This window comes from Vitis riparia, chromosome 14 (assembly GCF_004353265.1).
Source record: "Vitis riparia cultivar Riparia Gloire de Montpellier isolate 1030 chromosome 14, EGFV_Vit.rip_1.0, whole genome shotgun sequence".
NCBI classification, from domain to species: Eukaryota; Viridiplantae; Streptophyta; class Magnoliopsida; order Vitales; family Vitaceae; genus Vitis; species Vitis riparia.
Window position 1 is genome coordinate 21900055 of NC_048444.1, and position 27136 is coordinate 21927190.

The 27136-nt window shown below is 31.7% G+C and overlaps 2 protein-coding genes, 2 long non-coding RNA genes and 1 other non-coding gene across 7 annotated transcripts; 4 read left to right on the plus strand and 1 right to left on the minus strand.

Moving 5' to 3' along the window:
• Positions 1-613: 613 nt before the first annotated feature.
• On the plus strand, positions 614-6960 carry LOC117930842 (cysteine synthase). 3 transcript variants are annotated; one of them, XM_034851594.1, is made up of 11 exons: positions 614-719; positions 1607-1661; positions 1755-1870; positions 2338-2389; positions 3122-3385; positions 3463-3600; positions 3759-3810; positions 4950-5029; positions 5876-5935; positions 6124-6204; positions 6587-6960. In XM_034851594.1, exons 2-11 carry the CDS (start codon positions 1620-1622, stop codon positions 6677-6679), a joined length of 978 nt encoding a protein of 325 aa, XP_034707485.1. In that variant the 5' UTR covers positions 614-719; positions 1607-1619; the 3' UTR covers positions 6680-6960. The 3 variants fall into 3 exon arrangements, with proteins under 3 accessions (XP_034707485.1, XP_034707486.1, XP_034707487.1); XM_034851595.1 differs by having other exon boundaries at positions 618-776; XM_034851596.1 differs by lacking the exon at positions 614-719 and adding an exon at positions 827-941.
• A 352-nt stretch (positions 6961-7312) lies between these two features.
• On the minus strand, positions 7313-7467 carry LOC117931464. The gene has a single exon (XR_004654040.1). It is a non-coding gene; the product is annotated as a U1 spliceosomal RNA (small nuclear RNA).
• A 709-nt stretch (positions 7468-8176) lies between these two features.
• On the plus strand, positions 8177-14944 carry LOC117929886. The gene is made up of 3 exons (XR_004653818.1): positions 8177-8443; positions 13444-13502; positions 13611-14944. It is a non-coding gene; the product is annotated as an uncharacterized LOC117929886 (long non-coding RNA).
• A 731-nt stretch (positions 14945-15675) lies between these two features.
• Positions 15676-20969, plus strand: LOC117929885. The gene is made up of 4 exons (XR_004653817.1): positions 15676-16008; positions 16114-16165; positions 20695-20804; positions 20882-20969. It is a non-coding gene; the product is annotated as an uncharacterized LOC117929885 (long non-coding RNA).
• Positions 20970-22606: 1637 nt separating this feature from the next.
• LOC117929881 (cysteine synthase-like) lies at positions 22607-26201 on the plus strand. Its single transcript, XM_034850311.1, has 11 exons — positions 22607-22656; positions 23680-23735; positions 23824-23933; positions 24016-24073; positions 24275-24538; positions 24618-24755; positions 24863-24914; positions 25124-25203; positions 25498-25557; positions 25646-25726; positions 25942-26201. The coding sequence occupies exons 2-11, from the start codon at positions 23697-23699 to the stop codon at positions 26029-26031; spliced, it is 972 nt and encodes a 323-aa protein (XP_034706202.1). The 5' UTR covers positions 22607-22656; positions 23680-23696; the 3' UTR covers positions 26032-26201.
• The last annotated feature ends 935 nt before the right edge of the window (positions 26202-27136 follow it).

Here is a 27136-nt window from a genome sequence, read left to right on the forward strand (position 1 = left end):
TTGTTTTTATTTGTTTTTCAAGAGTTGTTTTAAAAAATAATTATACAATTATATAGAATAATAAAAAATAAAACACTAAATATAAAAATATATTTAAAAATATGTTAAAAAAATTAGGTTTCTAAATAAATTTTTATTCTACAAAATATCAAAAAATAATTCATAAAAACTATTGTCAAAAAATATTTTTCATAATTATTTTCGAAATCATTTATCAAACAGGTCCAACTTGTTGGTTGCTAAACGATATTTTTCTAATTTTTTATTATAAAAAATAGAGAACTGTTAGAAAACAGTTATGAAACAGACTTATGATCCAAAAAAAATCAGAATTAATATTAATATAAAATATCAATTTGGAAATTTGATTTTAAATCTTACATTATTTGTCAGATTCATTGTATGTGGTCACATTTTTTTATTTTAATCCTATTTCTTTTTATAGAAAAAATAATTTTTTATGTAATTAGCTGTTGAGAAGAGGTTTTTTCAAAAAAATTTTCCTTATTAAAAAAAAAAAAATTGTAAATGTCTCCATCAAATACAGTTTTTCCTTTAATAACAAGTAATTGGCTGACTGGCTGTCATCCCATAAAACAGCAGGAAAAACAATTTGCCATCCTGCCATCGTTGCTTATTAAGGTGGTGAGTGTGGAAACTGTTGGTGACATCCAAAAGCCACAGAATAGAAAGAAAAAAACAAAGGATTAGAAAAGGAGGTTTGTCAAAATTTCTCTGCCTTTCTGTGACTCTTTCAATTGGGAACCCCAGATAAGGTTTCTCTTGAAAAATATTGTCCATTCATTTTTTTCCCCTCTTTGATTTGGTATTAGCGTTGTTCAAGGATTTGCTTGGAAAATTTGCATTGTTGCAGCTTGGTTGTTTCTTTTTTTTTTGAGGGTTTTTGTTTTGTTTGAAGATTTGGTGGTTGGGATTTCTGGGTGAGTGATTCATTTTCTGTGGGATGTTTCAAAAATTTTGAGAAACAATTCAGTTTGTTCCGTAATTGTTTCTCTGTTAATTTTGTTTGTATTGTTTTGCTTTGATTTGATGCAAGATTTAGCTTTCATTTTTATGGGTTGTTTCAAGATTTTTGAGACCATTCAGTTTATTCTGTGATTGTTTTTCATTTTCTGTGTTTTACAGTTTGTATTGTTTTGCTTTGCTTTGGTAGGTGTGGCTTCCAGGGCCGCGTTTGGTTGTGCAGATTTGTTATTTTTTTCTGGGGTATTGTTCTTTTGTGGATTTGGGTTATGGGATTTGAGTCTGTTTGTTTTGCAGTAAAATGATTTCCCCCCCTTGTTTTTTTCGTGATTGACTAAAGAATCGTGGGTAATTCTCCTTAAGCTGCAATATGTAGAGCAATGAAAGGAGAAAAATTTTCTTGCTGGAAAAATTTTCATGGAACAAATTCATAGGTGTCCATTGTTATTTAAGTAATCAAACTGTGGATTTTAAGTTGGGGGATCCAAGTTCATTTCCAAATTCTCAATTCTGTGCAACCAAATGCAGTAGATTCGGGTTTTGTTGACATATGGATGTGTGATTGTATATTGTTGATTTGCTTCTTTTTGCTGATACATTCACCTCTGTTTTGGTTGTGCAGTGATCTTTGTGAAATGGCCGAGGAGAAGTGTTTCATTGCCAAAGATGTTACAGAAGTGAGTTGTGTTCATAGATTTTCATTTACTGCATTTTTTGGTCATTTGATTGTTGCTTACCCATATGCATCCTTTCTATATTGGACTGTGCAGTTAATTGGGAAAACACCATTAGTATATCTGAACAATGTGGTAGATGGCTGTGTGGCTCGTATTGCTGCAAAGCTTGAAATGATGGAGCCTTGCTCTAGTGTCAAGGACAGGATCGGGTACAGTATAATCAACTTAGATTAAACGACAATGAAAAGTGAATTGTTCCAATTTTCTTTGTATGGTTTTTGAATTTAGAAATGTGCTCTCATGTGTGGGGCCATTTTGGGAAACGGCTGTTTTATTGGCCTAATGATTGTTGTCTCATTTTGCAAAACCGACAATTGATCCCATACCATATGGTGTTGGGTGTCAATACAATTTTTTTTTTAAAATTGTATTTTTGCATGAAAGGAAAAAGTAACTAAGTGATATTGGAATCTGTATCACTTTTTACCGTCCATTGATGTTCATTTTTGTAGATGGTTCATATTTCCAATCGGATTTTTATCAATATATTTGGGATGTCCAAGCTGGCTCTTTGGATTTTGATTCACATGAATTTTGGTCATGATCTGTTTGAATTTTTTAGTGATCTTGTTAACAAATTTTGATGTGGAAATTCATTTTCTCTATGCAGGATCGGGTACAGTATGATCACAGATGCAGAAGAGAAGGGCCTCATTACGCCAGGGGAGGTTAGCAACTGAATTTGTTGGAATTTAGTCTTTTACATCCATATCTGGCCACTACACATTTGAGAATTTTATGAACTTGAGTTGTATTACTTTCTATGCATTTACAGTAAGAGCAATGATATACTATCCCCATTGAATCCATCTGATGATGTGGCTCTTTCTCTTTGCCATTTCATGCATCTGAGAGCAAAATGACTATCATTCGTCCCATTGTTTTTAGAACTGCCCCTGCCACAATCTTTGAGCTGTTTATTTAAGAACTGCAATTTCTTCTATGATCCATGATCTAATGCCCCATGCAACATCTGTTATCAATTTGTTTCAGTACCATAATTACCAGATTTTACTATTTTTGCAATGTTATTTGCCATATACATACCTAGCTATCCATGTTCATGTTTACCTCATTTATCTCTTACTACAATGCAACAATCTATCGGCGCTATAAAATAGATTATCAGAGAAGAATGTGTTCCATTTGTTGCAAGCTTGCCTATAACTGGTGTGTGCAAGTACCAGAATGGCATGCAGTGTGTGATCTTTTCTGTTTCCATGTTCTTCTAGGGTTTAATATACTTCTTTGATATGATATGCGTTTTATTGAGAAACAGAAGATTTTCTTTCACTTTAAACAGAAGCCAATCGTGATATGGTGAAAGAAAAATTGTCAGGATATGTTATCTGTTGAATTTCTGTACTGAGAAAAATCTGGTGTCTGAATGACGTTTGTAGAGTGTCCTCATTGAGCCTACCAGTGGTAATACTGGCATAGGGTTGGCATTTATGGCGGCAGCTAAGGGTTATAAGCTCATCATTACAATGCCTGCTTCGATGAGTCTTGAGAGAAGAATAATTCTCCGAGCTTTTGGGGCTGAATTGGTTCTCACAGATCCAGCCAAGGGCATGAAGGGGGCTGTTCAGAAAGCTGAAGAGATACTGGCAAAGACACCTAATTCCTATATTCTTCAGCAATTTGAAAACCCTGCCAATCCGAAGGTAACAATTTTGATATCTTGTGCACATTTGTCTAGCTGATTGAGAAACTTGCAATCATGTGGTTGTTGCTTACTTAGATTCATTATGAAACCACTGGACCTGAGATCTGGAGAGGCACTGGTGGGAAAGTTGATGCTTTTGTCTCTGGGATAGGGACTGGAGGTACCATAACAGGTGCAGGGAAGTTCCTCAAAGAGCAAAATTCTGACATTAAGGTAATTTTTATGCAACTGTGTGGTCTAGAAGAAAATTCATTACTCAATTCTGTTGATGCTGGTTCCTATTATATGTCCTTACTCCTTGTTTCTTATCTAGCTTGTCTGCTTTTTCTTTTTTATTTTTATTTATTTATTTATTTTTTTGTGTGTGATAGCTGTATGGTGTAGAACCTGTGGAAAGTGCAGTACTGTCTGGAGGAAAACCTGGTGAGTGTTAACGTCTCACATTTTCCATTTAGATCGCTTTTCTCTGTTCAACATTTTACTTCTAGTTTTTGTGCACCCTTTGCTTATTTATTATATTCCTTAGTTTTGTTTGTTTGTTTTTTTTTGAAATAATTCATTACCTGACACTTTTCTCTTAGTTTTTGAAGTATTTTCTTCATCTTTGTGAGTGCTAATCTTGATTGGACTTGCATAAAAACCAATGCTACCTTTCCTCTTCTTACTATTTTTATTTTCTTGAGTATTCAATACCCACATCAATTTTGAACAACCTGTGCCTAGAAATGTTTCTATAGATTGGGCTTCATGTGTTAGTTGTTAAAACATATGTGGGTGTCAGAAATGAAGTTGGGGGGATAAGCAGCCCAGCAACTGGTTGACTTTGCAATATGCCCAGTGAGGTGTACTATTGATCCAAAACAAATCCAATTATATTCAGCAGACAATGACCTTACATTTGATCTTTTAAATATTATTTTTACTTGTATGATACCGGTGTCATTGGATCTACTCTCTTGGGCTTTAACTTTCTATGGATCATGATTTTCAGCCATTAACTGATTGATTGCATTTTTGTTCCTGCACCTCGATGGCCTAGTTGTGAGATTTTTTTTTTTTTTGGTTCTGATCCTCAGAAATAAGTAAAAAAACTGTCATTTCTTTTTTCCTGTAAACATAATTTATTAAGCTATTAGAGAAATATTGAGTGGGCATGAAACCAATTTTCAATGTTGCCTTGTTTACAAGCATGTGCTATGTTGCATATGACAGTAACTAATTTCATAAAAATTTCATGCTTGAATTTTCAATTGTGTTTTAATAATGTGGTAACCTTGTATTAATTTATCTTTGAGTTTTGTTGAAGTTCCACCACACACATAGATACACAAGCAAAACATCATCCTATTTCCTCAGCATTGGAATTCACATGTCAGTTGGCATTTGACACTCATCATATTTAGACATTTGAAGCATTGACAGTTGCCATTTGTTTTTTGCTTAAGCATTTTTGTTCATGTACCAAAATTCGTTTTTATTTTTTATGTCCTTGGAAACATAAAATATCTTGTTATTTTATCTTCTGACTAACTCGATAAATTGCACACATGTAAATGTATTAGGCCCGCATAAGATCCAAGGAATTGGCGCTGGTTTCATCCCTGGAGTTTTAGATGTCAATTTGCTTGATGAAGTTGTTCAAGTAAGCCACAATTTTTTTTATTTATTTATTTTTATTTAGCATTCTCTTTTGATAAAGATGTGAACCCATCTTCTTGTGTGAAAATTCTGCTTTTTGTCATTGTTCTCTAAAGCACAATGCATGAAAGTAGCATGCCATAAGAAAACATCATAACTGGACATGAGTCAAAAGAACTTTCATTATTCAATATTTTGATGCATTGTATTACTTTACATTTTTTTTTTCAAAACTTTCATGGAAGAAATTCATAAAATCGATCATATTTGAAAAGGCAAAATTATTTGTGGGTGTTTGTTGGTTATCCTCTCTCTCTTTCTCACACTTGGATGCCCAACCTGAATGTGCTAATCCTGGAAGTGTGTATGCACTCTATCACAGAAATGAGTCCTCATTTCAAAGAGGTGAAGTGATATTCGATGCCATTCCCCAATGGGCTAGAAACCATGTTACTCCCATGATTCAACTGGAATGGAGGGCAAAGTAGTCCAATTCTCACATTTAGAAATATTTTAATTAATAGGGAAATATGCCAAGGGAGTACAAGGTTATTGAATTTAGGATGGGCATTGGTTCAACACAGTACTGGTATGCTTGGGGAATTTTAACCATGAGGAAGTTTGAGCGAAAGACAAGTCCAAGGTTTTAAAAAATATTTGATGATTATGTGAGTATGCTTACATGATATGACAGATATTTGATAAGTTGTAACATTTTGTTTCAAATTGGTGGAAAAACATAGAGGCATGCATTGCTACTTCTTTCCATTCATTCATTTTCATTCTCTGTTTGCTCTGGGACCTAATCTCTAATGGCTTGTATTGAATTATAACATTTTTATGACTGTAGGTTTCAAGTGAAGAAGCTATTGAAACTGCCAAGCTTCTTGCATTGAAAGAAGGTTTGCTGGTATGTTAGCATTATTGAAGATCTGTTCCAACAGGGTGTCATTTAGGATTTTGTAGCACATCAATCTATTATCTTAGATGTTCTGGTTTCCCGTTTGGATTGTGATTTATACTGTTGGGCCTTAAATAGGTTTTTTTTTTACTTCGTTTTTTCTCTGTTTATGATGATCTTGGAAAAATGTGTTGCAGGTTGGGATATCATCTGGTGGTGCTGCAGCTGCTGCAATAAAGTTAGCAAAGAGGCCAGAAAATGCTGGGAAACTCATTGTTGTAAGTTTGATAGTGTCTGACTAGTGAGCTTTGAAACCAATCATATTATTTTATATGGCTACAACGTATCTTGTGTCAGCCCAGTTTTTCAATTTCAGTAGGTCATCTTAGGCAGATCTTCCTGAATACATTTTTGGTCAGTTGGAAAATTTGGTGGTGATACCACCCTTCTTTTCTAGCATTACCTCTGATAATAAGAGAAATTAGATAGACTGACAATAATTATGATAGTTGTTGATGATACCCTGTCTCGTTGTCAACTTCCCTGCCTTGAGATGCTGCAATTGTTCCCTTGGCTGCAGTACCATATAAGTTGTGTTGTTTGTCTTTCTCAATGCTATGTGTTTGTGCTATGACTGAAACACCTGTCTCTGCTAAACAGGTGATTTTCCCAAGCTTTGGAGAGCGTTATCTGTCCTCGGTGTTGTTCGATTCTGTGAAGCGGGAGGCAGAGAATATGCTGTTTGAACCCTGAGGGAGCTCCCTGGCCTCTACCAAGTGCTGTACCCCTTTCTTGCTGAGTAGTTTGAAATTTACGTTGTGGAGTGGATAGCATGGTGTTTCCAAGTTGCAAATTGGTTGTTGTCTGGGTGTTTCTTTGCTTCTCTCTATAGGAATCTAAATAATAAATAAGCTTTGCTGGTAGTTGTATTAAGAAGACTATGCAATCTGAATCCGTAACTGGTATTGGAATGATGAGATAAAAGCTTGATATATCAATGAATGAAAGAACAGCAGTCTGCTTTTTTCTCCTAACACTTCCTTTTCACAGATGGTGATGTTACATGGTTGTAACTTGAATCAGTCACTATGCTATTGTAAGAGTTAGAGAAATGTATTGCAATTTGGTTTTGCCCATCAATGAGTTTATTATATCGCGAACCAAGTTGCATCACTAGTCTAATCATGCAGCTAGCTCATCTCTGCTTGGCTCCCAGGTAAGCTGTTAGTCTACGGTACATTCAATTTCAAAAGTAGTTTCGAAAGGGATATGACAAACAACATTTGGGAATATCGTTTTCTTTCCCAGAACCACATCATTTTGGTAGATCAAAGAGTGTTGTACACGCCTCAACCTTGATGTATGGCAATTGTTTTTGAATGAATTAGGAGGGCTGGGCGCACGCAGGCCCCACTAACACAAATTATGCCGTACACTCTCCTGCTTGGGGGGATGTTGGCAGGTGCACCTCCCAAGTGCAATGGAGGTCACCATCCTAGGCAATGGTCCCTGATCAACCTTGGATTCGTCTAGGAAAGTAAACTTTTTGAAGAAAAGAATGAAATGATATTATGTTCAATTTTATTTATGGTTTTTAAAAATTTTTAATACTTTTCTTTCATTTTTTAAATTTGGTAAAAATAATTTTTATTTCTCTATTTTACGAACCAATGGTAAGTTTTTTTTCTTTGGAACTTTTTTTTCTTCAATAATTATATTGGAAAAATCTTAATTGTGTAACCACCTTATCCCTTTCTTCAATGAAACTTTTGTTCTAAAAAATACATACAACTATTTTTAAAAATTATTCTTAAAATCTATTTTTGAAACATGTTTTCTAAAATGTTTCATAATAGGCCCTAATTTCTTATTTGCCATACATTTTTTATCCATAAAAATTTAAGTGTCTATTTCTTTTTAACTCTATGTTACTCTCCACGTTATGGTTAGAATTCAAATGTGCCTTTGTAGTCTTAAATTTATTTGTTTTGATGGTAAAAATTTCAAACTCTTTGAAATAAATTTTTTTAAATAATATTTTTACTAATATTTTTTTTGAAAATTTTATAGGGTGTAAAAATAGAATTTTAAATAGTTTTTTAACAAACACATTTTATTCATTTTATAACTTAAATTAAGTTATTAAGTTATTGTAGACCCATTTTTTTAGTTTTGGTTTTCTTGATATATTTATTTTTTTTGAGTCTTTCCCGCCACTTTGGGGAGCACCCGAAAGAAGACATTTGGAGTGGGGACCGGCTTCTAAAAAACTTTATGCATGAGGCGCATGGCTGTGGAGAGGACTACAGCCATGGTGGTGGTTGGGACTCCAACCTTGAGAGATTGGTCTTTTTCGGAGAACAGCCGCATGAAGTGAAGGAAGAAAAGAAGTGATCTGGAGAAGGGCACCATGTGAAGAAAAGAGAAAGCTGGCTGCAAGAAGGAAGATATCTGGTGGGGGGAAAGGAGAAAGAAAAAGATCTGAGGATCCACTCACCCTGACTTCTCTGGGTTCAGGTATGATTCTAATTTATTTTGCTCCTCTCATGTTTTGAACTGTTTTCCTCTGTTTTTTTTAGTCATTTGCGAATCCCTTTGATATCTGGAGACCACTTGTGCATTTTTGCTTCTTGTTTTGGGATATCCTAAGTGTAGACTCGTCATTGCATTTGATTTTTGAAATCCCTCCCAGCGGCATCTGTGGAATGAGGCAAGACCCAACAGTTTTCTTTTACATATGCATGCTCTGTTTTCTTCTCCACTTTCTCGCCTCAATGGTGGATATGAGCAGAAGCTTTAGCTTTTGATTTTTCAGAGTTTCCAGGCTTCAAAAGTAATTTTGCTTGAAACTCGGCCTTCCACTGCAAAAATGATTCTATATGCCTTGGTTGTCTTTGAATTTCCCCAGTTTTCAACGCTGCGGGGGCTGCGAAGTGTGGGCATCTGTGGGTGATTCTATCACTTTCAGCTCGTCTCTTGCCTTGATAGTTAATATAATTTTTGCGTTTGATGTTGAACGTTGTGTGTGCATCTTTGGGTGATTTTGTCATGTTTAGTTTAGATGTCGTTTTCATAGTTGATATTTTCAGTTTTGATGTTGAAGATTGGTGATATATAGTGTATCTCTGTAGAAATAAATACCGTGGAATTTTGTAATAATTCTTGTGGAAGAAGGAGAGTATGGAGGGAAAAGATTATTTAATTGGTTGCAAAAAGTTAATGGCCACATGCAAGCCAAAGGAATGTTCTTGGGGTGACAATAAAAAAAAACCCCAAGCCTCTTTATGGTCCAGGTGTTAAGCATATGAGACATGAGTTTTATTTTTTTATTTATTTATTGTTATGTATGTTTCTAGTTTATTGTGTACCCATTTAAATAATTCCTCAAAGTTCCGGATTCCAAATTTTAATCCCCAATTCCCACAATTCCAATTTTTCACACTTGTTTATTTAGTTATTATTATTATTATTATTATTATTCAATATTTATTTAATTATTTTATTTAAAAATTCAAATCATTCAAGTTTAGTTATTCGAAAATTTGACTTCCTAATTTAATATTCAATCTAAAAAATTCCACCATTCACTTTCATCCGTTTAAATATTATTTATTATTATTACTATTATTATCCCATATTTATTTAATTATTTCATTTAAAAATTCAAATCATTCAAGTTTAGTTATTCGAAAATTTGACTTCTTAATTTAATATTCAATCTAAAAAATTCCACCATTCACTTTCATCCGTTTAAATATTATTTATTATTATTACTATTATTATCCCATATTTATTTAATTATTTCATTTAAAAATTCAAATTATTTAAGTTCAGTTATTAAAAAAATCTGACGTCCTAATTTAACTTTTAATCCCAAAAATTTCATTTTTTACTCGTTTAAATACTATTTTTGTTAAAATTATTTTGATCATTAAAATCCAATTCTTCAAAAATCTAGCGTCCTAATTTAACTTTTAATCCCAAAATTCCACTATTCATTTTTACTCGTTTAAATATTATTTTCGTTAATTAGTATTATTATCCCATATTTATTTATTATTTTAAATCATTAAAATTCAATTCTTGAAAATTCGACTTCCGATTTTAATTTCCAATTCCAAAAATCCCAACATTCACATTAATCTATTTAATTATTATTTTTACTTATTTATTCTAAAATTCCATTCTTAAACAATTCATTAAAATTTCCGACTTCCGATTTAATTTCTAATTCCAAAATTTCAATATTTACATTAGTCCATTTAATTATTATTATCTTATTTATTTATTTTGAAATTCCATTTTAAACAATTTTTTAAAATTCCAACTTCTGAACTTAATTTTCAATTCCCAAAATTCTAAATTTCTTTCTAATTCAATTCCCAAAATTCCAACTCTTAAATTTAATTCTCAAATAATCTTCAAGACTCCAATTTTCAAATAAATTTCAAAAATTCAATTTTCTCTCGAACAATTTTAATTCCACTCTGGTTTTCAAATAATTTTCTATCTTTTTTAATTTTATATAAACAAGAACGAATTTTTCGTAATTCCGAATAATGGAATTTATGGGATTAATTCATGCAAGATAGATCGGGCTTTGGTGGGGGCCCAACATATGTGATTTCCTTATGATTGATTGATTGTTTGTTTGATTTAATTGTCATGCATGATCGATTTTATTTTGCTCTATGACATGCTCGAAATTATTCTTTAATTGTGCACTAACCTCACTTCTTGATAGCGCTTTATGGATCACTGCCCAGGTACGCATCCACACCCGCTCGAGTCATTTTCTGTATGCATGTTTAGATTCTCACATGTGAGTATTTATTGATTTCCTCATCAATTGCCATGATTGCTTCATTTTATTAGTAGAGACCCGATTTTAGGGACTTAGAAGGGTGCTACGGTCCTTACCGTACCTTCCCGATAAGTAACCTGACCCCCGAACCCGATCCAGTTTTTCGTAGACCACATTTTTCAAATAAGGAGTCACACTTAGAGTTTTTCTTTCTTATTTTGTTCACCCTCTTAAAAATAAAACAAAAATAAGTGGTGACTCCAAATCATTTTTCCTAATCAATAAAATTAATTTTTCAAATTAAAAATCAAACCCGTCATCGAGTGGGAAACGCATTGAGCCGAAATGCGGGGTCCACAGTTATTTTACTCTAAGTGTCACAATAAATTTATCATTTTTTTATTAAATAAAAAATTTCATAATGCTTAAACATTTCAAAATTGATGAGAAAACATCATTAAATAATTATTCAACAAAACATCGCATACAAAATTTTAAAAATTCAATTTATTTACAAAATAAAAAGTTTTAAATTAGCCAATCAAAACATAAAAAAATTAAATTAAATTTATTAAAGGAATGAAAAATAGATTTTATAACATGGTTTATTTATTTTTTAATTGTATTTTAAATTTATGAAATAATTTTTTAAAATCCTAATATGTATTATACAAAGTTGGGTACAAATATTTTCATTATAATGATTTTTTCTAGATAAATTTAATTTAATTTTTCTAATTTTTTTTTAAGGGGCCAGTTCTAATTTTTTTTATCAATACGGAGAGGGTAACATTAAAAGAGGAGAGAGATGGTTTTGAAAATGGAATGTACGGTGGAGATTGATTTCACAGATCCAAGGGTGAGAAAAACTGTTGAGTGTGTCCGGTATGCGCACCACAGAATTTTCCTGCCTTTGGTTGAGGGTACGGGTGCAACTTTGGTCGGCTAACTCATTCCAGCTGGAACCCAATCTAACGTTTGGGTGTGCTTGGATAATCATTTTTAATACTTAGGTTGAGTTTGGATTAGGTTTTTTCAATTTGAATTCGGGTTACGGTGTAGACGTATAACCCAAATCTAATTTAATATTTTTATAATATTTATATTGCATTTTGTCTTATATAATAATATTCATTTTTTTTTCTATTTTTAAGAAAAAAAATATCAAATGATATTATTTCATATGCTTTTCAGTATTTTTAAAAAATATATAAATTTATATTTATTTTTTTATTGTTATTTTGAAATTTTACCCTATTTATTATTTGAATTTTCATATAAATACATTAAAATAATACCGTAGATAGATTTTGAATTATACAACCCTAGTCTAACTTGAACAACCCGAACTCAACTTGAGTTTAGAAAAATGAGATTGGGTTGAGCTTAGGTAGAGTGTCTTAGGTTAGGTTGAGTTTGAGTTGATTATTTCTTAATTCAGATTAGGTTTGGATTAGTCAACAATTCGACTAACTTGCCTAAGTTGCAACCCTAAGCACCATAGAATTTTCCTATCTTTAGTTGAGGGTAGCCTATTGTCATGGACTTAGTCGTTTCCTAAGCTCGTGCAGCACTTAGACAAGTCAAGACGCTTGATCTTGCTAAGTCAACTTTACTCCCAACGCTTAACTTGCTATGCTAGGATGCTCACGACTCGAAAGCTTAAGAAGACGTAGTAGACAACTTTTAAAGAATGAAAGCTTTTATTAGACAAAGAAGCTTTTATAAGTGCTTTAGGAACTCACTTGCTTGGTGTCTTGGCCAAATGAGACCCTCACCTATTTATAGACACCAATCGAACTCTTTGGAACCTTGGAGGGTTCCTTAGAATTCACGAATATTCTAGAACATCCTATACCATTCTATGTACAAACCTATGTACAAGAATATACAAGAGACCTCTAGAATTCTTTAGAAAACTTTGAACTCCTCTCATGTCTTCCACCATAGTGTAGAGTTGTGTGGATTTTTCTAGGCATCTTTAAAACCTTCCACACTCTTCCCAATAATGGCTAAGTGCAGGAGTCTTCAGAAGCTTCCTAAGCTCTATATAAACCCATGGAGAGACTCATTTGAAACATCTTGTGACACTATGGTTAATGAAAAAATCCGGGTCATTGAGCATGTATGGTAAAAACTAGTTCATCGGATAAGAGTATATTGGTGGTATTGTTATGTTACCTATTGAAAAAATGTACATTTTTGTGGTATAAGTAGACCCTAACAAATTTTTTTTCCTGTCAGTAATATTTTTCTTTGAGAAACATTTAATATAAATCTATATTTTGTGTTGGAAACTGAATTTGTCTGACATTATAGAATATTAGAGTTCGTTTTCAGCAGCTATGTTGTCACACAGTCCAAGCAAACCAGAAGACCCATCTCTAAAAGAAAATCAAAATAATATTTTGAGTTACCCACTAGAATTTAAATGAAGGAATGCATCATCCTCCACGTGATAATTCAGACTAGTGTTTGAAGCCGAGCAGTAGTCTGAATTCATATATGATTCAATTCATGGTTTCGAGAAATATTCAACATTTCTTATCTTCAGGGATTTGTTCTATTGGCTACTTTAAATCCCTTGTCTGCTTCTCTATCTTCTTCTCTGTTTCTGTTAGATTGATCCCTGATATGAGAAGGGTTTAGCTTAGCCATGAATGTGTTGCCTGGTTTGGCATAAGAATTCTGATCCTCCTTTATCTTTATACAGTAACCTGAGGAAGAAAAAACATGGAGGACAAATGCTTGATTGCAAAAGATGTTCCAGGAGTAATGCTTCTTCATCACTGCTATACTTGTTCTCTAATGGTTCCTTGGCGTGAAAATGAAGTAATTTTGTGTCTGATACTCTTATCTTCTTGTCCCTGGTCTGTACAGTTAATTGGGAATACCCCATTGGTGTATCTGAACAAAGTTGTGGGTGGTTGTTTAGCCCGTATTGCAGTGAAGCTAAAGGCAATGGAGAACTGCTGTAGTGTTAAAGATACGTATATACTTTAATCTCCTTTCATTCACCTGATTATGAAAATGCTTTTAATTTGAGATAGGGGATTAGGCGACTCAACTTTGTAAGATCCAGGGCCAGCTTACTTGCATCATTTCATGGATCCACTCTCAGGGAGCCTCGAGCTCTCCTCCACCTCGTCCACCCCCCCTACTTCAAATGCTTAGTTGTCTCTATTTACTTTGCTAGCTTTTTGTTTATCTGGATTATATTTATTATCTTTTTATATTTTTTGCATCCAGAATTATGATTTTATATGATGCATTATCTTTTGTCTTTCTTATTTTATGTTTCCATTTGTGCATACTTTGCCATTTTTGTGACAAAAACAGGGAGATTACTAAATAAAATGTGGGGGAGATATAAAAGGAACTTAATAAATAAAAGGGGGAGATTAATAAATAAAATTTGGGGGTGAGTTTAAGTAGTTAGGAGGAGTTTTTATTTATTTATGTTTAAAGAAAAAAAAAACCTTGAATGCATATTTTGTGATTTTGGGGCCGGGGAAGTTATTTGAAATATCGGAGGAAACTAAACTTGAAATATTAGGAGAAATCAAATTACTTGTTAAGTACATGCTTTCAAAGTTTGAGAGAGATACCTAATACGAATGTTTCCTACAAAATATTACTTAACCTATCGATTACATGTGATAAAAGCTCGAGAGGGCACTTGTCAAGGATGTTTCTTGCAAAATATTTCTTTTTGATTTGTTTAACTCTTTTGCAAAATGTTTCCTTGTGTAGAAACTGTTGGTAAAAGTTATTGGTCCTTCGCTTGAGATCATCAACTCTTTGCATAGCTTTTCTTATGCTTCATTGAGTTGCATGTAATCATGTGTGTCTATTTGGACTTTGTACATTGGTTTCCTTACAATATTGTGTTTCTTTTTCAATCTTTCACAATGCGTTAATCAAAATATCCAACTATCGTGTTTTACTTTTTCAATTATGTTATATCACGCACATTACTTTACCTATGGTATAGTGTTTTTTGTTTTTGTTTTGTTTTTTCATGTGTGTAGGTTATAGGAGTAGGAGACACGTACTACAAGATGATTAATGCTTTTCATCTATTCTTTTTAAATAAGGGTTCTTGAGTGTTATGTAAACTCCAATATGAGAGTTTTAAGGGGGTTTATATAATGAAGTTTTGTCATAAAATTGCGAAAGGGGGAGATTACTAGGACATTGAGTCTTTTTTGTGTGTCGGCAATTTTGTTCAAATTTATTTTTTGGCTTAAGAATATTTTTTTATAATGACTTACTCTCCATTGAAGATTCAAGGTTGTTGTTCGTCAAATCAGAAAATCACAGATATGTCTAAAAAGATTTGACTTATGACAAGTTAAGTGATAAAAAAGGTATAAAGAGGATTAATGTATTTTTAACTAATTAAGAAAATGCAGGCCACTTAAGCAGGGTAATAGTGCTTCAAACATTGTGATTGCTTAAGTGCTTGACCAGCACTCAAGCACCCAAGGAGCTCAAGTGGTGGTTAAGTGGGCTCAAGCACATGTATAGAATCTACCATAATATGACAAAATATTTTCGGATATTTTACGCAAATTGAGTCTGGAAACTTTGAGATATTGATCCCTTAAGGCTTTTATGCTTATTTATATCCTCTTAAAGCCCCTCTTAGGTAGAGATACTGAGAAAGATTCACCGATGGATTAAGCTTACCTTACCACACCATTCCCAATCTCTCATCAAATATTCAAACATTGAATCTTGGGTTGTTTAAAGACTTGCATCCCTTCAGTAGGGTTGAAACATATTCACTAAAACAATTAGAGGTTGTTGCATTGTGGACGTATAACAAGTTATAGGTTTTAGAGAGTAAGTCTTTAAGGTAAAACAACTAGATAAATTGGAAGTTTTAGACCCCATGGTTTTTTATCTCCATAGTTAGTGAGAGTTTTCCCCTTAAAAATTTCTGTATCTCATTACTTTATGCAATTATCTTGATTCCTTTGATCATAGTGATCATCATTGATATCTTATAGGTTAAATTAGGTTATAAATTCTTCATCCTTATATTGTAATTTTTTAAAATACATCTTTTCACCCTCCTCTAGGTGTTACGCTACTAGACCATGGTTTTTCAATCAGTTTTTCATCACTTGTGCAGATTCATTATGAAACTACAGGGCTAGAGATCTGCAGAGGCTGTGGAGGAAAAGTTGGTGTCTTTGTTTCTGGGATGGGGACTAGGGAAACAGTCATTGGAGCAAGAAGGTTCCTTAAGAATAAAAACCTAGATATTAAGGTTTTCTTTTGTGTGTATTGGGAACTTTTCATTCGGGGTCATTCCCCTCAAGAAGCTTCTTAATTTTTATGTTACTTCTTGTATGCTTACTTTGTTTGTGTATAGGCATACGATGTAGAACCGACAGAAAGCGCAATTTTGAATGGACGAGAACCTGGTGAGTTATACAATGCTTCACATGCCTATTCTCTTTATTCATAAGGATTCCATTCTTCCACAATACTGGAATTTCTCGGTGATTTTTTAGGCATTTGGGGTTTGTAAATGAGCAAGCTACCTATCAGCTTAAGCTTGCTTCTAAAATTAGCAATATCTTCATTTATTTACTACATATTCCCTAACTGGATATATTGCATTCCTTTGCATGTTAATGGCCTTCATATGATCCAAGGAATTAGCCCTGGTTTCATCACTCCTATTTTGGATGTCAGCATACTTGATGAAGTTGTTCCAGTAAGCCTCAAAATTAATTCAATATCTCTATGAATCATCACTACATTCTAAATTGAAAAATCAATTCAAATGAAAAGCTCTTCATTTGGCCATATGTTTCACTCACACATTGATTTTATTTTATTTGTTAGAAGTTATTAATAGATTTTGTTACTATATTTTTATTTAGTTATTATATATTTAGTTACTATATCTCTTATTTATTTAGTTAGTTTATTAGGAAGTAAGGATAAATTAGTCTTTTTTTATTTTATTAAGTCTATTTAAATTCTAATGATATTGTACCTATTTAAAAAAAAAAATCATAATAAGAAATCATAAATTTTCATTTTTCTATTTTTCTCTTCGATTTTTTTTTTTTGGATTTCAACATCGTATCAAAACAAAATCGATATTTAATGAGACTTTTGATTTGTGATCTCATGAAAGAGAGTTTAATCTCATACATTGGTTTTGTATCGGTTTGATCATGAAATTCTTTTTTTTTTTTTTTTTTGTCATGTTTGATCGTGGGATATTATAATGAATGATCACATCATTATTTTCTTATTTGATCTTGGAATTTGATTTCGTATTTTTATTTTTATTTTGTTTAATAGTTATTTGTTGTTTATTTGTCGTGACAAGATGTTTTCCTTTAATCTATTAATGTGATATTTAAATAGAAAATATTATTCGTATTGGAGTTATGTGATGAATTTTTTTCTAAAAGTAAAAAGATGTGGCGTATTGGAAAAAGAATTTTGAGTACTATTTTTCTTTGAGAAACATTTAATATACATCTATATTTTGTGTTGGGAACTGAATTTGTCTCACATTGGAGAATATTAAAATTCTTTTTCATCATATATGCATGAACAGCCAACAAGTGTTTCATATCTTTATTTTCCCAACATCATAAAACTTGCACTAAAATTAGTATCAAATTGCCAAAAAGCATGTGTTATTGTTACCCATTGAAATCTAAAAAAGATTCAAAGACAAAAAGAGAGAAGAAAATCTATGATTTCTTATTAAGAATTCTCTTGAAAATAGGTACAATACTATTAGAATTTAGATAGACTTAATAAAAAGAAATAAAGACTAATTTACCCTTACTTTTAAGAAGAAAGAAAATAATTCTAATATAGTACCTAAATAAATAAGAGATGTAGTAACTAAATAAATAAATGTATGGTAACTAATTATATAATTTTAATATAGTAATTAAATATATTAATAATTTCTAACATCCCTTCACAAACTCACAATGCAGTTGCAAGAAGTATCGAGAGTTTGCTAATAAAAAATTGAAAACACAAAAGTGGGTATGATTTGGTAAACTAATCTGCAATATGTTTGGAAGAAGGAACAAAAGACAAAGTGAGAGTCTCATATTGAAGGTGATGATGAGTGAGGTGATAATCAATTTCAATATGCTTGGTCATTTCATGAAAGATAGAGTTATAAGCAATCTAAATGACACTTTTGTTGTCATAATATATCATACCATTGAGAAAATCCTTTAACTACCAATTGAGCTTTGTATCGCTTAATTGAAGCACCAAATACCAAGTATCAGTCTTATACAAAGCAGAAAGTTCCTTGGTCATAACTTGGAAGACCCTGAGAAAACATGGGGGAGGAGAATCCACAATCTCTAAAAGTGTTTAAGTCGTTGCAGGAGAAAAGGAAGGAGCATGACAATAAAAAAATAAAATAAAATAAAAAAAACCAAAATATCAATATTTGCATGAAAACTATTTGTATCATCCAAGAAGGATCAATGCAAACAAGTTCAGATTTAGAGAGATTATGAGACTTAATAGAAATAGAAAATGCATATGTTTAAAGAAGAAAATATGACTAGAAAAGAAAGATATATGCTCAAAGAAGAAAAAATAGTAAAAGACATAAAACTGAAACTATTAAGGAAAGAGAGAAGAAGAAGAAGAAGAAAAAGAAGAAAAAGAAAAAGACACAAAATTAAACCACCAAGGTAAGAAAGATAAAAGTCTACATAAAACTATCAAGAAATGAGAGATCAAGGAAGAGAGATAGAAGAGGACACAACTATAAAAGAAGGAGAAATATAAGAACAAGAGAAACAAAATTTGGATTCATATTCAACAGACAAAGCTAGACATAATTTGAATTCATATCCAATAAATAGAAACAAACAGAATTTGGATTCACATCTAACAAATAAATAAGGAAAATGCAAAATGAAATTGTGTACACAATCTTTCTAAATGTTCCCAAATCTCCTTGGCAGTTTCATACTTCATCTATTGTATGTCTGTGGAATTATCAATAGAGTTGTTAATCCAAGTGATAATTTTCAAATTGCTTACTTTCCAATCATCTAAACTATTTTGCATATATTTCCTCTATTTCATTCATAGGTTTGCATAGAATGCCAATAATATAACCCTACATCTTTTTGCCCTTTGGAACTTTTTTCATCGCATAACTCCAATACTAATAATTTTTTCCATTCAATCTAACACTAATAGATTGAAGGGAATCATCTCGTTCACTATCCATGACGAATAAACAACAAATAACCATCAAACAAAAAAAAGCATACACAAATCGAAGAAAACAAATAAGAAATCAATTATTAGGATCAAATAAGAAAAAACGATGCGATCACCCATTACAATATCCCATTAAAAAAGAAAGAAAAAAAAACGAATTACATGATCAAACAAATATGAAAGTAGTATATGAGATTAAACTCTTTTCTATGAGATTATAAACCAAAAGTTTCATTAAAGATCTATTTTGTTTTGATTACATTTTGAAATCCAAAAAAGATTCAAAGAGTAAAATATAGAAAGGAAAACCTAAGATTTTTTATCATGAATTCTCTTGAAAATAGGTACAATACGATTAGAATTTAAATAGATCTAATAAAAGAAACTAAAGACTAATTTACTCTTACTTCTGAAACAAAAGAAAATAATTCTAATATAATAGCTAAAGATATATGATGCTAATATCATAGATAAATATTTTAATAACTTCTAACATCAGCCATCTAAGAAACAGAAGATCGATCTCTAAAAGAAAATAAAAATAATTAGAAAAAAACAATCTTTTGAGTTACCCACTAGAATCTAAATAATGGAATGCATCATCCTTAGCGTGATAATTCAAATTGGTGTTTGAAGCCCAGTAGTCTGAATTCATATATGATTGAATTCATGATTTCGAGAAATATTCAACATTTCTTATCTTTAGGGATTTCTTATATTAGCTACTTTAAATTCCTTGTCTGGTTCTCTATTTTCTTCTCCGTTTCTGTAGATTGATCCTTGATATGAGAAGGGTTTAGCTTAGCCATGAATGTGTTGCCTAGTTTGGCATAAGAATTCTGACCCTCTTTTATCTTTATACAGTAGCCTGAGGAAGAAAAAACATGGTAGACATTGCAAAAGATGTTACTGAAGTAATGTTTCTTCATCACTGCTATACTTGTTCTGTTAACCAAACTTTTATAAACTTTATGCGGAAATAATTATTTTAAAAAACAATTTTGGATACATAAAACAAAATAAATATAAGTGTTAAAATAATGATCATATTCTTACTTTGATCCATGATACTAATAACACTTTTGAAGTGAGACTGAGTCACCTTGTGAATTGGATTGTCAAGGTCTTCAACTCACTACTCTCATATAGTGAATGGGTCACTTGTGTGGTGTATGTTGTTAAAATTAAAAGAACAAAAAGACATAAGAATGAAAGTGTGGCTTGGGACCTCAACTTATAAAAAAAAAAAAACATCTTTTTGTCTTCCCATCAAAGACTATATGGGAGTTATACTCATTATTTACACCAATTATGTACAAATTAATGAGTAATGGTTGATTATGAACTTGAATGCATCTCTATAATTGCATAAGTTATACTTTTCCATTTTCCTCCATTACTCATAATCATAATGTACCTAATAAATTTCATAATGATAAGATTACAAAAGTTGTAACACCATATTTATATGAGTTAAATTTTCTAACTCCCCATTTATAAAATTGAGTCTTCTATACATAAGACGCTAGGATACCCAATCAATTGATTCTCCTACCTATCAATTGATACCCTTAAATAATATTCATACAAATATAATTTTATATGACCACACATTATAGGAAAAAAACTAACATGTTCTTCTAATGGTTCGTTGGCATGAAACTAAAGTAATTTTATGTCTGATACTCTATTTTCTTGTCCCTGGTCTGTACAGTTAATTGGGAATACCCCATTGGTGTATCTGAACAAAGTTGTGGATGGTTGTTTAGCCCGTATTGCAGTGACGCTAGAGGCAATGGAGCCCTGCTCTAGTGTCAAAGATAGGTATATACTGCAATCTCCTGTTCTTTTTCTGGATTAGTATCTGATTTGTTCTTTTTTCCTCAATAATTGGCATGCAGAATTGCTTTGAGCATGATCAAAGATGTAGAAGATAAGGGACTGATTCAACCTGGGAAGGTCTGCTACCTATAAACTTCCATTGAAGATAAGGGGGTTTTCTTCTTTTTGTGCTGTACCTTGAATGACAACCAATTTATTGAATAAAGACCCCATTTTAGGTTCCTCTTATATAAATGACTTTTTTTTTGTGGTATTTGTATCAATGATCATTTTGAGAAGAATAATTCTAATTGTTTTTTCAAGTATTTGTATTATTTTTCATTAATTTAATATTCAATTATTATTATTTTTACTTTTTTATTTTTGAAATTTAATTAATAATAATTGTATAGAGTATTTACAAATCTGTATATCATGAATTTATGTATATTCTTTCTTTATTTTTGTTGTTTGTTTTTTATATAACCGGAAACATTATTTATGCATATGAACAAATGTCAAATATAATTTTTTTTTCTTCATATTTTTACATAAAAATAATTATACTAAGAGCCTATTTGGTCATGTGATTTAAAAATAGTTTTTTATTTTTAAAAACTACTAATTAGTTTTAAAATTTTATAATGTTGTTTGACTGTTGTTCTTTGTAAACAATTTTTAAAAATAAAATGAAATAGAAAACAATTTTTAGAGAACAAATAGAAGTTGTTTTCATTAGTTTTTAAAAATAAACGGAAAATATGGGCTAGTTTGACTATGTTTTTTGAAACTTGTTTTAAAAATTATTTTCAAGTTAAAGAATAAAAGACAATTTTTAAAAACAAATTTCAAAAAACATAACAAAATGCTTCCTAAATGTGTAAGACATTTTCTTGTTTTTATTAACACCCATAAAAATATGCAAATATATTCAAAATAAATAGACTATTATATAAACTTTGTAAAACTAATACAAATATCTTATATATTTAATACAAATGTCTTATACATGTATGAAAATATAAAATAATTGTATTTGATATTTATGCATATTTGTAAACAATGTTTTTGATGGTATAGAAAACAAACAAAGAAAATAAAAAAAAAGCGTAATTAATATATTTACAATAGACATACTTATACAAGTTTTGCCACCTAATATAAATGTCTTGTATATTTAATATAAATCACTAATACATCGGTGAAAAAAAATATATATATTTAAAATTTAATACATATACAAATAATATTTTCAATGATTTAATATCGAAAACAAACTTTGAGAATCGTGAAAAACATGTAAATAGAAATGTGTGAAGAGTAAAAGTGCTTTTCATCCATAAATTTTCATGGATTTATCAACAATTATATAAAGTATGTAACCTTTAATATCATTATCACATTCATCCACAGCTTTTAACATGACCATTCCTTTAAAAATTCATAAGGGCACAGCAAAATTAAAGATGGGTGAGAATATAACCTGACCTTTAAGAAAACAAAAGGTAATGCTACATATTCAACTCCTTTGACTAGAATCTCCAATGGGTGCAATGAATACAGTCCCAAATCCTCCACAGAATAACATAACTAATCGTTTTAGTGTAAGAGAGATGAAGATTGTTAAGCGAAAACACAATTAAGAAACATGTGGATGTTGACGATTTTGAAGTTGATTGGTGAGGAAAACCCATAAAAGACAAGGAACAAAAGTAGAAAAATGCTGAGAACTGTTTAGCAATCATTTTTTATTGTTTTTTTAAATAAACAATGCCATTGTTTGGCTATACATTCCTTTACTGTTTTCTCCATGGGAGATATGCAGAGCTGAATGGTTTTTTGTTGCAGGATTTGGGTACCTGAAATTTCTCACTTTTTGGTTTCAGTTCTACAATGTGCATGCTGTTTGGTTCTTGATTTTTGAGATGACTTTTAGCTGTTTTACTGTAGTAAATTGAAGTGCTAATCGTTAGTTATGGTGCTTGAAATTTATCATTCTTTGCTGTTAGTTCTGCTTTGTCCATGGGTTGACTTTTGATTCGAAGAAAAGTTTTTGCTTGTTTGCAATTTTGTTGGTCATCCCATAATTTGTTGTCAGTGATTTGGTGATTTTGTTGAAGGATATGCGGTTGTGGAATATTTGCAAAGATGGGTACATGAAATTTCTCACTTTTTCTTTGGTGGTGTGCTTGATAGGGAAAGCTTTCATTCTCAGTGTTTGTAGAGTTGGGTACTTGGACTTTCTTAGTGTTTGCTTTTGATTCTGCTGTTGCGTTTGTTTGATTCTTGAATATGTGGATGCTTTGGCTTTGAATATTTTTCAAAATTCATTGACCTGGCAGTAGTTTTCAATCATTCCAGTCATAATACTGTGATTATTTCAAAATTTTTGCATTTCTGGACTGTTTGCAAAGTTGGGTATTTGAAATTCTAATTGGGTTTTCCTCGAGTTCTTCAGCTTTTCTTTTCTGGATTGATCATGATCCTGAGAAAATTTCAGTTCTTATAGGAAGAATTTTTCTCCTTAATCTGTTTATACAATCCAAGCTGCATTTATACATCTATATTTATCTGCACCTATGGAGTTCTTTTATTGAATTGTCTGCTAAGTGTTCATCTTCCTTCATATATTACATTTGTTTATTCATCAAATTGTGATGAATACTTTCTCTAGCATATGTAAGATTATGTATAAATTTTCAAAAAGCCATCTCAATTGATGTTTCTTCCTCATCAACTTTCATGCTGTTTCTAAGACTGGTGGATTAAGTTCCTCTAGATGTTGAAAAAGACAAAGAGAAATGGTCTCATTTCCATAAGGATGTCCAAATTGCTTGAGGAAATCAATTTTTGCTTTTGTTTTTTTATCATCTTGCAGTAATCTGAAAAGGTAGTATGGAGGACAAGTGTGCAATTGCAAACGATGTTACTGAAGTAAGTTGATGTTACTCAAATGTTCTTGTGGCTTTCATGTTTCCTTTTACTCAAATGATTGTATTTTCCCTTGTTTTGCAATGAACAGCTAATAGGCAATACCCCATTGGTATATCTAAACAACATAGCTGATGGTTGTGTAGCCCGTATCGCTGCTAAGCTAGAGATAATGGAACCCTGCTCCAGTGTTAAAGACAGGTATTTCTTTTTTTTACCTTTCTTTAGCTGAGAGTCTGTTTTCTTAGAATTCATATCATGTTTAAATCTTTGGATTTTGCAGGATTGGGTATAGCATGATTAACGACGCTGAAGAGAAGGGTCTAATTACCCCTGGGCAGGTTAGTCATTGATCATAGTCCTTATATCCGGACATGTTTTGGTATGTTTTGTATATAGACGAAATCAAGGTATTCTCCTCCAAGAGAAAGACTTTTGTTGTCTAGAGGCCTGTTTTCATGTGAATAGTTCAAATTATGGAGCAATTTTGAATTGGAATATTTCTCTTTGTTCTGAATCTGTTTGAATGGTGGTGGGTGTAGACTGTCCTCATTGAGGCTACCAGTGGCAATACTGGCATTGGGTTGGCATTCATTGCAGCAGCTAAGGGATACAAACTTATACTAGTCATGCCAAGTATAGTGAATCTTGAGAGAAAAATTGTTGTCCGGGCTTTTGGAGCAGAGTTGTACCTCACAGATATAGCCAAAGGCATTAAGGGGGTTTTTGATAAAGCTGATGAGATACTGAAAAACACACCCAATGGTTATCTTCTTAACCAATTTGAAAATCCTGCCAACCCCAAGGTATATTCTGGAATGATACTACGTAATGCAGATGGATGGTTAGAAAGATTTTCTTATCAGTTTATAATCGTTTGTGTAGATTCATTATGAAACAACAGGACCAGAGATTTGGAAAGGCACAGGAGGAAAAGTTGATGCCCTGGTTTCAGGCATAGGAACTGGTGGTACAGCTACTGGTGCAGGGCACTTCCTCAAGGAGAAAAACCCCAAGATTAAGGTTAGAATGCATGTGTTTAAGGGAAAGAGAGAGAGGGTGGAGATCTGGAATGACAAATATTTTATGGTTCTAATATTTTTGGTTGGTTTTCTTTTGTTCACATTTAGGTTTATGGTGTAGAACCATGTGAAAGTGCAGTTCTGAATGGAGGAACTCCTGGTTAGTTACAGTGTCATTTACATCCTATTCACTCTGCTCTGTCCTTCCACCATGTCTTTTTTTCTTTTCCTTTCCTTTTTTTTTTAGCAGTACAGCAGTGAAAATCATGATTTCGAGTTTGATTTTGTACTAGCCCTTCTGAGAAGAACGATATTTTCAATTACTGACAATTTCCACTTGAATTTGTTGCATATGATTATGTTTCAAAGGCCCACATAAGATCCTTGGAATTGGTACCGGTATCATCCCTAAGGTTTTGGATGTCAAACTACTTGATGAAGTTGTTCAAGTAAGCCATGAAATCTTTTTCTCGCACATTTTCCTTTAGCCGAGGTGTGGCATTTTCTGCTTGTGCTATGGAAAGCTCTTGCATGCTAGTTCCCAACTTCCCATCTATTTCATTATCATTCAATACCATAATCAATAGACTTTTGGGCAAATGCTGCTGTTTTACTTCCATTTCCATCTCATTGTAGCTTCAAAGATTGGTTTGCATCTCTGCTTTAATGGTACTTATGATGGAACTGCCACAGCAGATGAACCATGTCTGCTATTGACTGATAATGTTTGTGAAACTTTTCAGATATCGAGTGATGAAGCATTTGAAACCGCTAAACTTCTTGCATTGAAAGAAGGTTTGCTGGTATGTAGGCAATGGCATATGGTTTCTTTCAATGAAGTGTAGGCAATGGCCTTTTTTGTTATGATGATTTTGGGATCTTTTTTTACAGGTAGGGATGTCATCTGGTGCTGCTGCTGCAGCAGCAATAAAGATAGCAAAGAGACCAGAAAATGCAGGAAAACTCATCACTGTATGTAATGGGCTGCACTAGTTAGCCTAACATCAATGCTAAGATGCATCTTTTGGCCTATTTGGTCTAGTATCTGGATCAGAATCCATTCCATGTATACTGTGGTTTCTAGTATCTGCCATTGCTCCATCCTAGACCCAATCAGCCAAATGTTCACTAGTTTTCTTTCCAAACCCAGCTCGTTAACCATGTGATTTACTTGTGTTACCTTGCAGGTGATTTTCCCCAGCTTTGGAGAGCGTTATCTGTCTTCAATGCTGTTTGAATCCATTAAGAAAGAGGCTGAAAATATGAAGTTTGATTAAGTTATTATCTGCTCCGGAAAAGAGCCTTGTTTCATTAGCCCTGTCCTTCATTTCTCCATTGGCTTAGCTTGAATAAATACCAGAAAGTCAATAATCTTTGTACTGCACTGTGGACGTGATTAGTTAATAATCTAGTAATGAGGAAAAAATGGGCAACAAATTTATTATTATTTTTTCCCATTCATTTTGTTCTTAATTTTCCTTTTTTTTTATTGTTCTTCCACTCTAATCTTTCATTATTCAAGCCAAGGTTTATGATGGCTTCACACACATGGTGAAAAACCATCGCCTCTCACCATAATATTTTCACCCTTTTTAAAATGTGTTTTAAATTTTATTTGGAAAAAAAATCATATGAGGTAAGATTGAATTTTAGGTTTAGGAATGTACAAATATAGATTTCTAACCTTTCTAAGAGTTGGTTTGACAATAATTTTAGAAAGTATTTTTAACGTAAAAAGTGTTTTTGAAACAAAAAAATACGTTTAAGAGTGTGTTTGATAGTGATTCTAGAAAGTGTTTCTAATATCTTTAACATTTGAAAAATAAAATTTTTTAACTATTAAAAAGAATAGAAATACTCTCTTAAATCACTGTCAAATGCACCTTTGTGTTTGATAGTGTTTCTACTTGAAACAGTTTTAATGAAAGTATGTTATTTGAAATGTTTTTAGAAGAATTACTTATTAAGTGTTTCTTCAAAAAATATTATAAGAGTCCGTTTAGCATTGTTTTTAATAGAAGTGTTTTATTGGAAATGTTTTATTCTACAAGTTTTTGTAAAAAAAAGGCTTTTATAAGAATTTGAAAGAGTGATTTTAATAGTATTTTTGACAATATGTCACATAAGTACAAAAATGCTTTTAATATTAATAAATTACTAAAAAGGACATTCACTACAAAAGAAAATTTTATAATAAATAAACAACTTTTATTACAAAAAAAAAATATATTAACATTTACATGGTTAAAAAGAAAACTCAAAAAATTATTTTTATGATTATGAAAATAGAAATAATATAGAGTACACAAATAATTAGAAATTGATGTCATTGAGCTTACTATATGATAAGCTTGCAGTAATTTCTATTGAGATTGTACAAAA

What these genes read in the sequence shown, in the direction of transcription:
- LOC117930842 (XM_034851594.1), top strand. Translation starts at nt 1,620, where the DNA reads ATGGCCGAGGAGAAGTGTTTCATTGCCAAAGATGTTACAGAA. An exon ending in ACTGTCTGGAGGAAAACCTG is followed by an intron (nt 3,811 to 4,949) that starts GTGAGTGTTAAC and finishes TAAATGTATTAG; the next exon opens with GCCCGCATAAGATCCAAGGA. An exon ending in ATGCTGGGAAACTCATTGTT is followed by an intron (nt 6,205 to 6,586) that starts GTAAGTTTGATA and finishes TCTGCTAAACAG; the next exon opens with GTGATTTTCCCAAGCTTTGG.
- LOC117929881 (XM_034850311.1), top strand. Translation starts at nt 23,697, where the DNA reads ATGGAGGACAAGTGTGCAATTGCAAACGATGTTACTGAA. An exon ending in GTCTAATTACCCCTGGGCAG is followed by an intron (nt 24,074 to 24,274) that starts GTTAGTCATTGA and finishes TGGTGGGTGTAG; the next exon opens with ACTGTCCTCATTGAGGCTAC. An exon ending in TACTTGATGAAGTTGTTCAA is followed by an intron (nt 25,204 to 25,497) that starts GTAAGCCATGAA and finishes GAAACTTTTCAG; the next exon opens with ATATCGAGTGATGAAGCATT.